Here is a 16,663-nt window from a genome sequence, read left to right on the forward strand (position 1 = left end):
AAGGATGCCGTCTTTAAAATTGTAGTTGTATCCTGAGAGTAGCTTTCTCAGGTTAAGTAGTAGGTGTACTCAAGATTATTTAAAATACTCATGTCCCATCTAACCATTTAATGCACACTCAGTTATCTTTTAAAGCAAAAGTTATGGTATGAAAAACACATGGCAGGATCCATCTGTAGAGAAGCAGCGTGGCTCAGTGGAAAGAGCACAGGCTTTGGAGTCAAAGGTCATGGGTTCAAATCCTGGCTCTGCCAACTGTCAGCTGCGTGACTTTGGGCAAGTCACTTAACTTCTCTGTGCCTCAGTTACCTCATCTGTAAAATGGGGATTAAGACTGTGAGCCCTCATGGGACAACCTCCCCAGCGCTTAGAACAGTGCTTTGCACATAGTAGGTGCTTAATAAATGCCATAAAAAATCTGTTCTGATGCCTTCATTCATTAATATTTTATTGAGTGCTTACTATGTGCAGAGCACTGTACTAAACACTACGCTTCGTGCTTCACGGAAGCACCTAAGACACATTCTTCCAATAGATTCTGTGGCCTAGCGTAAGCAAACATTGGGGCCAGATTATGCAGGAGCAGGAACTTTGAAGGACAGGGGCAGAAGGCCGATGAGGGCAGTCAGTTTTATTTATTGAGCGCTTACTGTGTGCAGAGCACTGTGCTAGGCGCTTGGGAGAGTACGCTGTAACAATGAATAGGGACACAGTGAGCGTGGGGCAGGATGCACTCTGGTGCCACTGAGGCCTGGATGCCCCCTTCTGTTTCCTGGCAGCAGGGAAGGGACTCCCACATGGATCATGGACGTGATTAGTTTGTATCAGCGCTTAGTACAGTGCCTGGCACATAGTATACACTTAACAAATACCATTAAGAAGTCCAGTGGAAACACAAGGGAGTGAGTGCAGGAAATGGGGGGACTTGGGGGAACACCTCCCAAAACTGAGTAGCCTTGGGACCCTTGGGGATTTTAATCCAGTCATTCAAATCATCTTTGTAGACCAACATTCCCAATTCCCTAATGACATTATAGCCACAGTGCATAATGAAAGCACAATTTTTAGTAGCACTGTGGGTATTTGAAATCGGTCTGTGTTGGAAAATCTTAAGAATAAACTTGGAGGATAATGGATTTGACACTCAGTCTATAACTACCCTGTATTGAAAGTGCTCTTGCTTCCTCATATTTTCCAATAGGATGTATGGAAGCAGTGAATTATCTCTTCTTATGCTGTGGATTTCAAATAATAATAATAATAATGTTGGCATTTGTTAAGCGCTTACTATGTGCAAAGCACTGTTCTCAGCGCTTGGGGGGATACAAAGTGATCAGGTTGTCCCACGTGGGGCTCGCAGTCTTAATCCCCATTTTACAGATGAGGTAACTGAGGTTCAGAGACGTGAAGTGACTTGCCCAAGGTCACGCAGCAGACATGTGGCGGAGCCGGGATTCGAACCCATGACCTCTGACTCCAAAGCCCGTGCTCTTTCCACTGAGCCACGCTGCTTCTCTATTCCATTCCACTGGGTTCCCCAGTACAGCCGTAATATGTTCCTCAGAAGTGTGTAGCATTCTTTCCTGTAGACTTTCAGGCAGTTTGTTAGATTCTGTTACAGAATCATCCCATATATAGTAACTGAACACTACAAGTAAAAATTACACTACATATATCTACTCCTCTCAGTTATTCCCATCCCTTGTTCCTAGGGAATTTTTTGCTCCTTTTTTAAATGAAATGGTATTTGTCTATTCAAGCATATTTATTGAGCGCTTACTGTGTGCGGAGCACTATAATAAGCGCTTGGAAAGTATAATCCGGCATCAGAGACAATCCCTACCCAACAGCGGGCTCACAGTCTAGATGAGGGGAGACAGACAACAAAACATGTGCTTACTACATGTCAAGCACTGTTCTAAGCGCTGGGGTAGATGCAGGGTAATCACGTGGGACACAGTCCCTGTCCCACCTGGGGCTCACAGTCTGAAAAGGAGGGAAAACAGGAATTGAATCCTCATTTTGCAGTTGCGGTAACTGAGGCACAGAGAAGTCAAGTGCGGTAACTGAGGCACAGAGAAGTCAAGTGTCGTGCCCTAGGTCACACAGCAGGCAAGTGGTAAATCCAGGATTAAAACCCAGATCCTCTGATGACTCTCAGGCACATGCTCTTCCCACAAGGCCATGTCCTTCCTCTTCTTCCCCTTCCTCTCCAACCCCAAACTTCAGCTTGGGCAGGCATGTAACAAAATTAGGTTGTATTATATTCCTTGAAAATTGTACTCTGTCATTCATGACTGTATTGTAGGGTATATTTTCCCCACAGATCTATTTGTTATAAGCGGATCCCTTTTAAAACCTCTGGAACAGTAACGTGAAATTAGGCAGCACTCACCTATTCTTGAATCAATCACTCCCAGTGGTATTTATTGAGCACTTACTTTAGTCTTTGCTAAAGCAATTCATAGCCTAACATGACACTTCTAGACTGTGAGCCCATTGTTGGATAGGGACTGTATCTATATGTACTTCTCAAGCGCTTAGTACAGTGATCTGCACACAGTAAGCGCTCAATAAATATGATTGATTGATTGATTGATGACAGCATTAACTGAATGAGAAGTTATGTGAAATGAATCTTTTACAGGAGGCTGCAAAAGTAGTCTCTTCTACTGGTGTAGTGTTGGGGTTTTTTTGATTTTAGGTTATAGCAGCCTTTTTCTTGTCTTCAGGAAGTGCCTTTTAGCAAGTCAGTTCCTTCTGAATATCTCTTCACGCTTTTGAGCATACCTCTCCACCTGGGTTCCCTTCAGGCATGCATATAAATGCGTCTGCTGTCTTTAAAATGGATGTAAGACTACTTAATTCCAGAATATTAGCTGATAGTGGATTGACCCCAACTCCTTCATGTGTTTTGGCCTCTTGCAGTGATGCATTGGACTGTGTTTGTTTTATTTATTTTTTTTTTAATGATATTTGTTACGTGCTGTACTAAGCAGTAGGGTAGATACAAGGAAATCAGGTTGGCCACAGTCCGTGTCCCACAAGGGGGTCACGATCTTGAATCCCTTTTTTCAACTGAGGGAACAGGCACAGAGAAGTGAAGCAACTTGCCCAAGGTCACTCAGCAGTCAGTTGGCGGAGTCAGGATTAGAACCCAGGTCCTTTTGGCTTCCAAGCTCATCCTTTATCCAAGAGGCAGTGCCGCTTTCGCCAGCAATGGGTCAAACAGTAAGGGCAGGAGCTCTGGACTTTATCATCACCATCAGTGATATTTATTGAGTTTTTACTGTTTGCAGTAAGACAGGGTTGAATCTTATCACCTTATCTCTTCATCCTTTATGCTTAATACTTAGTGAGAGAAGTTGGCTTGGATGGAGACAAAGGGGGAAGGAGTATAAACAGCCTTCCTTATGCAGTTGATGCCACCCTGGTAGCAGAAATTGAAGAAGATTTGAAGGGCTTATTTTTAAAAGTTAAGGATCAGAGCAGAAAGATGGGCCTGCATTTGAATGGCAAGAAAACAAAGATCATGACAACTGGAAGTTTTAACATAGTTATGGTGGATGGAGAGAAGATTGAAATAGTGGACAGTTTTTCTCTCCTGGAATTGAATATAATGAAGGAACCTAGTAGTCAAGAAATACGCCAAAGATTAATGTTAGGAAGATTTGCTATGAGGAGCCTGGAAAAAGTCATGAAGTGTGCTGATGTAACAATTGCCACAAAAATACAAATTGTCAATTCTGTGGCGTTTCCAGTGACAATGTACGGATCCGAAAGCTGGACGGTGAAAAAACGGTAGAAAGAGGAATTGAAAGGGATTTGAAGTGTGGTGTTGGAGAAGGCTTTTGTAAATAACCTGCAAATGGGTTTTGGAAGGCCAAATGGCTCGACCTAAATGAGCATATTTTGGACCCATCATCCGGAGGACTAATCTGGAGAAGACACGAATGCTAGGAAAAGTCCAGGGAAAACATGGAAGAGGCAGCCCAGCAGCCAGATGGATAGAAACCATAACAATAATAACGGAAGAACTGTTAACAAGGTTACCGATTATGGCAGAGGACAGGACGTTCTGGAGAAAATATATCCATAGGAGCTCTATGAATTGGAAATGACTCGATGACACCGGATAATAATAATACTGTCCACAGAGCGTTGTACTAAGCGTTTGGGAGAGTACAGCACAACAGAGTTGGTAGTCACACAACCTGACCACAACGAGCTGACAGTCTAGATGATTTTATGTATCATGAGATGATGATAACTTGGGCTGTGCCTATATTGGATAAACCAAGAAGGTTTTATCTTCTTTGGGCCCTGGACTACAATTCAAAATCTGTGGAACTATTTTCCAGTGCGTATAGTGTTTAAATTTTACAGCCCCAAGCTGAATAGTCTGTTTTGATCAACGTTGGACCCAGTGCCAAGTATAATAAGAAGTTTACTTATGTGTGTGTTTTGTGGCCTATAGAAATTTGTGGTTACACCCTCCCTCCCTCCGAAATTAGCAGCTCATAAGTGTCCTCATTGAGAAATTCACTTTCCATGCGTTTTATTTAATTTGCCTAATTTTATAAGATGTGGTCAGTGGCCACCACAAAACATTCCTTAACCCTGGTTCGGAATATGGAAGTTAGCAAAAATCAGAAATAATGGGGAAGTTGCTATCATTAATGGTTTCTATTGAGCGCTTACTGTTTGCAGGGCAGTGTACTAAGTGCTTGGGCGAGTCCAGTACAACAGAGTTGGCATTTCTCTGCCCATGGTGAGCGTACAGTCTGGAGGGGGAGATGGATATTAATATGAATAAATAATATATAATACGCAGTTTACAGGCGTGTGTATAAGTGCTGTGGGGCTGAGGCTGGGACAAATATCAAATGTCTAGAGGTCATGTATCTAAGTGCAGAAGGTTGAGGGAGCCGGGGAAAGCCGGCTTCTTGGAGGAGGTGTGACCTTAAGAGATCTTTGATGGTGGGGTGAGTGGTGAACCGGTATAGTGGAGGCTGGGAAAGGGGTCAGCTTTCTCTTCTGAAGGTCATGGCTGGGTTTTTTGCAAATTGATTTTGGAGGTAGTTTTGCCAGTTAACTAGCGTGCTCATTGTTTAATTTAGAAAATGTATTAAGGACACCAAATTCCTCTCATCAAATTAATGGCTTGGTTACTAGCATTGCCCCAAAATAATATTTATTAAGCATTCACATATTGCACTGGGCTGGAGGTATATCTCGCTTGTATATATCGAAATGATGAGTAGGAGAGCAAAATCAAAATTGAACAGCAAACGTTTTTTCACAGCAGTATCTTAAATCCTAATTTAGCCAAGAATGACTTTAAAAAAGATGTGCCGGGAAAAATACAGTTTAGGAAATCTGCAACCAAATTTTAAGCATTGAGATAGATGTGCCTTAAAAATCTCAACTCTACCTCCCCCTTTATTTTCATTCCACAGTTGGAATGGTAACAAAACCAGCAAGTGAGCAATCCCAGGACTTCTCGATACACAATGAGGATTTTCCAGCATTACCAGGTTCCAGCTATAAAGATCCAACATCTAGTAATGACGACAGTAAATCCGTAAGTCACCGTAAAAGCTCTGTTGCTTTCCCCGCTCCTCCTGCCTTGCTTATAAACAGTGTATTTGACAATTCGTAGTCATAGTTCAAGTTCTCTGGCCAGTGTAGCCTTTGAAGAATGTGGTCAAGAAATATAACCTGCCAGAAGAAAACCCGTTTTTCCTTGTCTTAGAAAATATTGTGAGTTCGTGATGATTTCACGGTTCGTTTAGATTTTTATTATTATCCCTGTCATCAGGATCCTGTAAACGCTGATTTACTTTTTTTTAATTGTATTTGTTAAGTACTTACTACGTGCCAGGCACTGTCCTAAACAGTGGGGTACAGTGCTGTACTAAACAGCAAGCTAAACAGGTTGGGCACAGTCCCTGTCCCCCACGGGGCCCACAGTCTTAATTCCCATTTTACAGATGCGCTAACTGAGGCACAGAGAATTTAAGCAGCTTGCCCGAGGTCACACAGCAGACAAGCGGCAGAGCTGGGATTAGAGCCCAGGTCCTTCTGATTCCCCGGCCCGTGTTCTCTCCAACTGGTGACACTACTTCAATATTTCACTCTCCTAATGAATTTTTCTTCACCGAATCAGTTTTGGAGACTCTCCTTGTACATTTCTGTTACTTGCTGATTTTGATCAGTCAATCGAGTTATTTATTGAGCACTCCCTGTGTGCAGAGCACTGTCCTAAGCACTCGGGAGATGACTCTGGCTTTCTTTTTCTGGTTCACCCGATAATTTTATTTTTTTTTTTTGTGCTTGTGCAAGAATAATTTTTTATACCAAGTAATATTTGAACCATCGGGTGTTGGGAATATTTGTAAAATCTTAATGAAAGAAAGGGATCCTATTTCAATTGTAGTAGGGATCAGGTGGCTTAGTGTGTACGTGATGTGCCACTTTGGATGCTATTTTGGAAAATGCATATGATTTGGGGACTCCTAACAGAGTCCACGGAAAGTTTTTGCCGAGGGTCCCCAGAAACAAGAGGGTGCCCACTCACTGTTTGGCCGGCATTACTTTTACTTCATTGAGTAATATCAATATTTGGAAATTGCGTCTCTGTGATTCTGGATTTATTCACATATCCCTTGTCGGGGAGCCAGTGCATTGGGGAGTTCAAAGCAGACCATTAGAATTTGGCTTTAAAATAATAATAATAATAATAATAATGGTATTTGTCAAGCGCTTACTATGTGCCAGGCACTGTACTGAGCACTGTATTAAAACTTATTGAAACGAGGGCAAATAGAAGTCACCCTGCCACCACATGAGAATAACCAAACAATGACTCACAAGAGGATTTGCGAACTAAGGACTTTTGCATACGGGCAATTCTGTACTTATATTTGGAAATTATTTCTCGTGTTAGAATTTGAATACATCAGGCAAGACTTCTTCAAGTACAGATGGACCCAAATTCCCTGGAGATAAAAGTTCAACAACACAAAACAACAACCAGCAGAAAAAGGGGATCCAGGTGTTACCTGACGGTGGGCCCATTTGAATGCATATTTTTAGGAAGAATATTCAAATGCCCTTCCTTTGTTGGTTTTGCTTATGAAGAAAATGTCCCCTTTTTTTTCTCCTCTTCTTCTTCTTCAGGCCGGGTTACTAACATTCCTCAAGGGATGGTGACGGACCAGTTCGGAATGATTGGCTTGCTAACGTTTATAAGGGCAGCGGAGACGGACCCCGGAATGGTACACCTTGCGTTAGGAAGTGACTTAACAACACTAGGCCTCAATCTCAACTCCCCAGAGTAAGTCCCATTTTCCAATAACAACATTTGTTGCATAATTTTGTTTCACACCGCTCTTCCAAAAAGCAGGTTTCCTGGGGCTTCACGCACTCTGAAACGGTTATGTGTTTCTGCACACTCCCGTGTGCTGCCCTGTCGGTTTTCAAGGTCACTAATAGACGTCGAGGCTTCGTACTTTTATGTTTTGGGGTCCCACTTGTGGTTGCTTCTAGTTGAAGTGGAAGAAATTCAAAGGGGTTTTCTGGTTTTTGCCAGAGTCCCGCCTATCTTTTGAGCTCTTCAGTAGTGCTGTGGATGTCTTGGAACCGAAGTTGCTCGAGAGAGAAAGCTCCAAGATAGTTGCACTTAGCTGTCCTTCATAGGGCTTTCCACCGAACTCTTAGTGCGATTATGTGCGTGTGTAGCATCATATTTGTGAACAGCAGGGTATTCCATTTAGTATGCCCGTGTAGTTGATGCATAGCTGGATTTGCTTCACCTGGCACTGTTTTTGAATCCTCCTTTATGACTTGCATCACCATTAAGGTGTTCCGCTCTGTTCTGCCTTGTAAAACTCATGTCAGGGAGGAAATTCATTTTGAAGGTATGACTGCGCCCTTTGGTAAACAGTACATTTGATTAAATGTTAGTCTTCTTTTTGCAAACCGACCGTCCAGGGTGTTTAGTATATTGTGAGGTTATGATATGATCCCATTCCATAATAGTAATAATAATAATTTCATTTTGTTTTTAAATGAACTCGATTTCATTAGGGCCTACTGTGGACCCCTGTAGTTAAGTTAAATTGAGAAACTTGAAACTTTTCTTTAAGGTTTTCTTGCCCTAAAGAGAGATGGCTGGGTCACCATCTGATGGTTCAGAATTGCAAGCCAGCAATTTTTCATCTCCCAGTGGGTCATTATTCTTTCTCTACAGCTTGAAGAAATGTTAAGTAATGCCAACACTCTGTAGGATTTCCTCCCTTTCCTGCCCTTTTCTCTCCTCTTCACCTCACATCGGGACCCCAGAGACCCCCAGTTACTTGGAGAGACGATCCCATTTAGATTCAGAACCCCTCACCTGAGAATGTCAGAATCGAGAATCGATCCATCAGTCAATCAGTGGTATTTTTCAAGTGCTTGTTGTGTGCAAAGCCCTACACGAAGCTCTGGGGAGAGCACAGTACATCATCATCATCATCATCAATCGTATTTATTGAGCACTTACTATGTGCAGAGCACTGTACTAAGCGCTTGGGAAGTACAAATTGGCAACATACAGAGACAGTCCCTACCCAACAGTGGGCTCACAGTCTAAAAAGTCTGTCACAGTCCCGACACATCCAGAGTCGGGAGACGCGATCCCTGTCCAAGAGGAGCCTACAATGTAGAGGAGGAGCTGGGGAGATGAAGAAAGGCAGGGGGATATAGTGGAAAGAGCAGAAGTCAAGGAGTTCGGAGTCGGGCTCTCGTCCCAGCTTTGCACCGAGAGGCCATTTTAACTTCTCTGCGTCCTGGTTTCTCACTTGGAGCAGTTCTGAAGTTAACACCCGTGTCGTCGACCCTCCCTGCTGCCGCTGTGAAAAATTTGGGAAAAATCAGTGTTCTACAAATTGAAGCCTCAGTTGGTTTAATCTTCACGGCCTCTTGTTGCCCTCTCCGATACAGTTTGGCGGTCCACGCAGACATTCTGGAACACCACTGAAAGTACCGAAACAGAGTATAATAGCTCGCACCCAGGGCCCCTGAAAGGAGAGAGCTACTGCTCTACAGTGTAGATTTTAATAATTTCACCGCAAGTGGTTCGGGTTTGATGAAATGAGTCACATCAGAACTTGGGTGTTCTCCAGCAACTGGTAACTTCTAACTTGTTTTCTGAGCTTTCCATAAAATTCAGGAAACCTTTAGTCACCCCGTTTTAAATTTGTCAGCATTCATGAAAAAGTGTGGCAAGAGTACCAGGAAAATCTGAAAGTGCTGTAGACTATGACACGAACGAAAAAAGAAAGTAAAAGTTGTGGAGTGAAAACAGATTTTCTAGAACAGTCTATCTCAAACCGGCCCAACCGTTAAAGCTTTGCCTGAGGACTCCAGAAGACTTTTGCTTGCTGAGCTTGCCGATCCCCCAACTCCCTCTCTAAAACTGGTGAACCCAGGGCAGTGGCCGTCACCTCATTGTGGGCAGGGTACATGTCTACCAACTCTTATATCGTACTCTCCTAAGCGCTTAGTACAGTGCTCTGCACCCAGTAAACGCTCAATAAATACCCCGATTGACTGATTGATCCCTCCCCCCCGACCCCAGAGTCAGTTCATCGTCCGTCCTGCATCATCAGAGTTGACACAGAGGTAAACGTGCCTTTTGCTTTCTGTCAGAAACCAGAGGTGCTGTGTCTCCTTAATGTGGTAAGTTCAATACCCCGAGATGCAGCAAAGAAAATAAGCACCCAAGGTGCTTAGGTTTCATGCGTGGAAGTGGTTTAGTGAGGCCCTCCCTGCCCTAAACGAAAGGCGCTCACCATTTTGGAAAGGGTGGGGATCGGGTACTAACTTGCAAGTAACTTTCCTTTTCCTATTCAGGAATCTCTATCCCAAATTTGCATCGCCCTGGGCATCTTCGCCTTGTCGACCTCAAGACATAGGTAGGGGAAAGTGTTTGTGTTCAGTATTTTGATGAATATTTGTAAATGAGAATCGATTAATAAGTCTGTTGTTTTTTTTTTAATCTAGACTTCCATGTTCCATCTGAGTACTTGACGAACATTCACATTAGGGATAAGGTGGGTGCATTTAATTGCTTTACTGATCCTAGGATTGGTTTGAGTGCTTAGTATTTTTATCGTCACACAAATAATTAAATTTTCAGTTAGTTTGCAGTGCATTTTAAAAATACGTAGAGATCTTGTCTTCCCAATTATCAAGATTTTTTTCTCAGTTTTGTTCCCCAACTATGTTTTTCCTTCCTTACCTGAAGGAATTAGGTTTTCTGCTTCAAAAAATGACCAGTTCCAGGATGCCGGAAAGGCAGATGGAATTTTTCACCGTATATCATTCCTCTAATTTGAAATTACTACTCTACTCGCTGGGGTTTTTTCTTAATCAGTTTATATGACCAGACAATCGAGGTAGTGCAATTTATCATTCTTTCATCATTCTACCCGTAGAAAATCTAGAATACACATGGGCTTTGGGTCTGTGAATACAGAATATGTAGTCCAAGTTTCCGAAGCCCCGCAAAAATTATATGTTATCAGATTTCAGCCTATAGACTCTTCATGCCTAAGGAAGGAAATGGTTGAAAAAGAACGGTTTTCAGCTCTTGTAAGAGAGTGCAATAGCATTGCCAAGGGAGTCTCCCCCTCTTCCAATCAAGCTGGTATGTCTGGGGGAAACAATGTGAGGTGGGTGTAATGAGCGAAAGCGGATTGTTAGGCAGCAGGTGTCATCCCTGTTCTGCGCTGACTATAGCATTCGCTCTTCAGTGCCGGAAGTTGTGCCAAGCTGAAGGATTTGGGTTTCCAAAAGAGAGAAGGGAGGTAGTTTTTTCAAGACATTTGGAAAAGGGATATATCTCCTCTAGACTGTACGCCCGTTGTGGGCAAGGATTGTCTCTCTTTATTGCTGTATTATACTTTCCAAGCGCTTAGTCCAGTGCTCTGCACACAGTAAGCGCTCAGTAAATACGATTGAAGGAGTGAGTGAATGAATCTCCCGTAACTTACCGAAAGAGCCGACAAGGAGGGCCTGGTAGTGGCGATCGGGGAATAGGTGGGATTCCGGAGCCTCTTGTGAGAACGACAGAGGAGACCTCAGCACGGAGAACCTCTGAGGGGGAGTTGATTGGCGGGCCGGTGATGTGCCCAGTGCCGGTTTAACTCTCTCTTCCCTGCCAGTTGTGATTTCTCAAGGGCATGTAGTGCAGTGAGCGATGGGGGACGGGAGCCCAGGATGTTGGATTGCACACAAAGGTTTGTCACGGGCTGGGCTCTTTTGTGCCTTAGTATCATTGCCCAGCAGTCGGTGGCCAGGGCGTTATTTGCCGCCCGCATTAGCCAACTGATCTTGCAGACCACTCGTTGGGACTACTGATATCGTAGAATGCCAAAGGTGGTTGTTCGGTCATCAGGCTTCGCTATCGAAGCTAGCCCTTACAGAGCCAGGGCTGACAAATAGGTCTCCCCATCCCCAGAGCCACGCTCTTTCCTCTGGACTAAAAACAGGGTCGGCAGCAAGAGGAATCCTTAAATTAGGAATCGCTCTGTGGATGCCCAGAGGATTCAGACAGGGAGAGTTAGAGACAGCATCCCGCGGGACAGGTAGCGCGGGTTGCAGCCCCCTGGTTAATAATGGGTGAAAAGGAGCCTGGGGGGTGGGGGCAGAAGGGAAGCGTGGCCTGTCACTCTCACCTGCCGAAGCTGCGGACTTGGTGGACTGCATTTCACCCGCCCTATTTAAAGCTCTGTTTTTAAGTCCTGTCCGGATTTGCAGAAGTGGAAGGAGGAGGCCTTCCAGGTGGAAATGGGAAGAAGGATGGAGGTTCAGGGCCGGGTGTTAGGACTGACTCGAACACATGGGAATGTGGAATGGCAGCCAGCCGGGAGGTGAGCTTGGGCAGAACAGGAGTTAGGAGAAGCAGCAGAGCCCAGACCTTGGAGTCGGAGGTCATGGATTCTAATCCCGGCTCTGCCGCCTGTCTGCTGTGTGACCTTGGGCAAGTCACTTCACTTCTCCGGGCCTCAGTTACCTCACCTGTAAAATGGGGATTAAGACTGAGTGCCCCACGTGGGACGACCTGATTACCTTCTATCTACCCCAGCGCTTAGAGCAGTGCAACGTGAATACCTTGTATCCAGCACTTAGAACAGTGCTTGGCACATAGTAAGCACTTAACAAATACCATAATAATAATCATTATTATTATCTGGGGTACCCAGATTCAAGAGTACCAGTTGCCAGCCTGCAAATGAAGTCATGAGGATTTTGACGAGGATTGAATTTGTGCTCGAGAAAGATCATTCTTACTGTTGTGGGTACATTAGCCAGGTGTATTAGCCAGGTGTTAGGAAGGCTGTGGCCTTATTCCAAGGGAAGGTGACCAGCATTTGTATCCGGGTAGCGTAGGGAAGAATGGTAGAAAAATCGCATGATTTGGCTTTAGATGGACTGTGGGAAGTCGACGAGGTGTCAAAGGCGACTCTAAGTTCGTGAGCCTGTGGCAGGGCTGTGACATTGTCGAAAGAGGTGGGAGAGAAAGGAAAATAGGAGATCTTAGGAGAGAAAATTAATCGATTCTTTGAGATGGCAGGTAGAGATGTTCTGGAGGCAAGAGGAAGTAAGGTAGTCTGGAGAGCAGATGAGAGAGATCAGGCCTGAGGTCGACTTTGATGTTACTTAATGTATAAAGGTGGTCTTTGAAACCAGGAGCGCAGATGAATTTCTTTAAGATCTTTGTTCCTTGACCAAGAGAGTGACTATTAAAACACATTTAAAGGTGAAGAAGGGCCAAGTGTGTGAGAGAGAGGCATTAAACCTAGCCCAAAAAATATTTCAAAGAGGCAGAAACGGACAGTTAAAAGCCATTGAGTGGTCAAGGGGGAATCAAATGGTGACAGCAGTCAGTCAATCCATGCTGTCTGTTGAGTGCTCACTATGTGCAGAGTACTGTACTAAGCACTTGGGGGAGAACATTACAGTAGGACTAGAAGACCCATTCCCTGCCCATCGCAAGCTTACAATCTAGAAATGTATTCCTGGTGGTCACGTACAGTGGCTATCGAGGAGAATTGTCCCAGGGGTTGAAGGCAGAATCTAGGAAGGAGAGAAGGCCCCAGAGAGAGTTTGCAATTGTAAGTCTCCTTAAGGAATGTCAGAAGCCCATGGCATGGGGAATTCCTGGAGGTTGGCCACAGCCCCCAAAACTTTTCTGAACCTAACCCAGGTTTGCCTTTGTACTGGCCCAAATGTGGTGAAGTCCTCTCAGCATCCAGCAACTTGGCTCAAGTGGACCTTGTCCTGCCACTGCCCAGATTTAGCGTTAGCTAGGGATGGGGGAGAGGGAAAAAAAGTGCCCGCATATGGGTGTCGAGATGTATTTTGCTGGATCGTCTTTATTTTTTTGATTTTCATCATAGTTTTCTCGTCTTTCGTAGCTGGCTGCAATAAAACTTGGTCGATATGGAGAAGATCTACTGTTTTATCTCTATTACATGAACGGAGGAGATGTATTACAACTTCTAGCGGCAGTAGAGCTGTATGTCCAAAATATTTTGTTCATTTTGGGGTTGCGATATATGGATTGATAGTTTTCTGTGGTATCACCTCAAGCGTAATTTTAAAATTTTGTTTGTTGCTTGTTTTTGAGCAAAGACAACTGCCACGAAGGCAAAAAAAAAGAACTAAGCAGTACACTTTTGTAATCGGTAATAGTGATTTTATTCTGGATAATAGTCACTTGAATTATGGTGTATTGCATAAAGTTAAAAAATACTGAAATGAAACACGATTTATCTTCATTGCAATTTCTATCTCCCTAGCCAGAGCCCCATCAATCAGTGGTGTTTATTGAGCACTTATTGTGTGCAGAACACTATATTACGTGCTTGGGAGAGTACAGTACGATGTTTTTAGACACGTTCTCTGCCCGCAACGAGCTCACAGTGTGCAGTGGGAGACAGACTTTAATTTAAAGAAATTATGGCTATGTGTTTAAATGTTGTGGGTCTGAGAGTGGGGTGAATACCAGTTGCTTCAAGGGTAGAGATCCAAAGACAGAGATGACACACAATCAATCAGTCAATGGTAGTTATTGAGTGCTATGCGCAGAACATTGGACTAAACATGTGGGAGAGTACAGTATTACAGAATTAACGATCACATTCCCTGCCCATAATGAACCTACTGCCTAGAAAAGGGAGAGAAGCCCCAGGTTTCTGTCCTCCCCCTGCAAGAAAAACAACGAAATGAAACAAAAAAAACCAAACCCAGGAGCAAAACCATATTGCATTTTGCAGCGTGGCTCAGTGGCAAGAGCAGGGGCTTGGGAATCAGAGATCATGGGTTCTAATCCCAACTCTGCCACATGTCTGCTGTGTGACCTTGGGCAAGTCACTTCGCTTCTCTGAGCCTCAGTTACCTCATCTGGAAAATGGGGGTGAAGGCTGTGAGCCCCACGTGGGACAACCTGACCACCTTGTATCCCCCCAGCGCTTAGAACAGTGCTTCGCACATAGTAAGCGCTTAACAAATCCCATCATCATTATTATTATTATTCTTTATGTTAAGTCTGCATTCAGTGGGTGGCAAGAAATGAACTGTTTTATATTAGAGTGATGGTTTTTTAAAAACAAAGAAAAAAATCAGTCAATCCCCCTATTTCTCAAAATCAGGCCACTCGAGGTAAAATGACAACTAGTGCAAAGCTGCACTTCACCACTTAATTTTGAGCCGTGTCCTTTTCCCACTGCTCCTGCTTCCTCCCGTTTGCCCAAGAGCGAGAACTTTGAATCACAGAGTGTAACTTTCCCTGATGGCAGCGTATTTTATGTCGACTTAACCCTGTGGACTCTGCTATCCTTACTTTTTGGTTCTTATTACGTAAATAAATCAAGTTAACTTCCAGGTAAAGGGACTGATGACTGTCTTTCTGGTTTGTTTTTTTTTTAATAAAAAAAAGATTTGCACTGTAAATCAAAAGAAAGTACAGGGAGAATTTTAGGGGACTTTGATGATTGAATACTTAATTAATCTTCAGGGTCTGACCAGAATACTGTTACTGTTACCAAGTTGTTTTTAAAAACAAACTAAAATAAAGGACATATTTACCAAAGCATCCATGTTGCACCCATTACCAACATAGCCTCTGTGCTGATTGTTCTCGGTGTTTAAACGCTAAAGTCGTCTTCCACTGTGCTGATTTCTGACTTGGAAAGCTGTTTTTCTCTTTTTGTACAGTATCAGGCAGAGTCTTATTTTATCTACCCAGAAATGCTGCCCTATTCATCTCTCTGGAGCAGGCATTTCTCGTTTCCATTCCTTATTCCCAAGCCATTGAAATTCACCTTGTTTTCAGTTGCGGAACCAGAATTTCCCGAGTTCAGATGGGTCAGATTACTATAGATGTTTAGCATTAGGGGAATTGGGTGAGATCTGTTTTCTGCAAATTTGTTCATTTTAAGAACTGTCACTAATGACGTCTTCTTCTGATTTTTCTATTGGGTCCTTCAAGCGAGATTGTACGTTTAGTGGACCAAGATTCAGTTCCAACCAAATACAGCAAATCAGCACTCCTCCCAATCTTCTCTTGCAACCCTCAAGTTAATCACTATCACAAACTAGTCATTAAATTTAAATTGAGGATTAAACATAGTGTAGGAGCATGGTGCATTACCAAGACTGTGTAGTTGTAGCTCGTTATGGGCAGAGAATGTGTCTGCTAATTGTGTTGTATCATACTCTCCCAAGCGCTTAGTACAGTGCTCTACACATAGTAAGTGCTCAATAAATGCCAATGATTGATCCATTTTTCTGTCAGTGTTCTCCTGTAAGCCCCCCATTTTTTTTCAAAGCACCAAAAGGTGTCTTAAGAAAACAGGTGAAATGGGTTTCTAGGAATGTAGATGAAAGACTTCATTCTTGAACAGATTGTATAAAGATCTCCCTTTTCAACATTCAGTACAGCGAGTATGCGATGGCTAAGTCGGGTATGAGATTCAGGGGGGAGAAATAAATCACGTTATTCCTGATTTACATTCATCCCTGTTGAAATAATTTGTATGAGCTTCGTATGAAAATGTGTAATTTGGGCAATGCCAAAAAATAACTCCCTTTTTCTCTTAAAAATAAAAGTTTCAATAGAGATTGGAGATACCACAAAGAAGAGCGAGTATGGATTACCAGGGCACCGGGCATGGAGCCAACAATGAAAACCAATACATATGAGAGGGGAACATATTACTTCTTTGACTGTCTTAACTGGAGGAAAGTAGCTAAGGTATATTTTTTTCCTTGTGCAAATGTGTAAATGTCAAAACTTGGGCTCCTTTTTAAAAAGCCTCCTTGTTTATCAGCTCTGTGTAGGCACTATAAGTTGCCCATTCTTTCCCAAATCGTTTCTCTGTTCCATGTCTGAAGACTTTAGGAGGTGGGCCTGAACCATCAGAAGCCAGGAAAACAGATGCAGCAGAGTAAAGAGATTTGGGGAATTGGCCCATGACCTGATGTCACTCAAAATATTTTCTGTGACTACTGAATTGTAAAATAAAGACACGCTCTTGCAATCCTAAACTCACGTATTCTTATATTATTGTGCTTAACACACAACTCTGTTGAGAAAAACAGATTTTGACAT

General features: G+C 43.2%; 1 protein-coding gene across 3 annotated transcripts in view; it reads left to right on the forward strand.

Moving 5' to 3' along the window:
• Nucleotides 1-16,663, forward strand: part of CNOT2 (CCR4-NOT transcription complex subunit 2) — a 121,191-nt gene that overhangs the window by 95,746 nt on the left and 8,782 nt on the right. For all 3 annotated transcript variants that reach the window (XM_038756243.1, XM_038756241.1, XM_038756242.1), the window contains 7 exons: nt 5,460-5,584; nt 6,950-7,070; nt 7,183-7,339; nt 9,898-9,959; nt 10,048-10,097; nt 13,467-13,567; nt 16,162-16,306. In XM_038756243.1, the coding sequence (XP_038612171.1) occupies nt 5,460-5,584; nt 6,950-7,070; nt 7,183-7,339; nt 9,898-9,959; nt 10,048-10,097; nt 13,467-13,567; nt 16,162-16,306 (761 nt within the window). The remainder of the gene's footprint in view (nt 1-5,459; nt 5,585-6,949; nt 7,071-7,182; nt 7,340-9,897; nt 9,960-10,047; nt 10,098-13,466; nt 13,568-16,161; nt 16,307-16,663) is intronic.

Source organism: Tachyglossus aculeatus, chromosome 14 (genome assembly GCF_015852505.1).
Source record: "Tachyglossus aculeatus isolate mTacAcu1 chromosome 14, mTacAcu1.pri, whole genome shotgun sequence".
Lineage (NCBI taxonomy): Eukaryota > Metazoa > Chordata > Mammalia > Monotremata > Tachyglossidae > Tachyglossus > Tachyglossus aculeatus.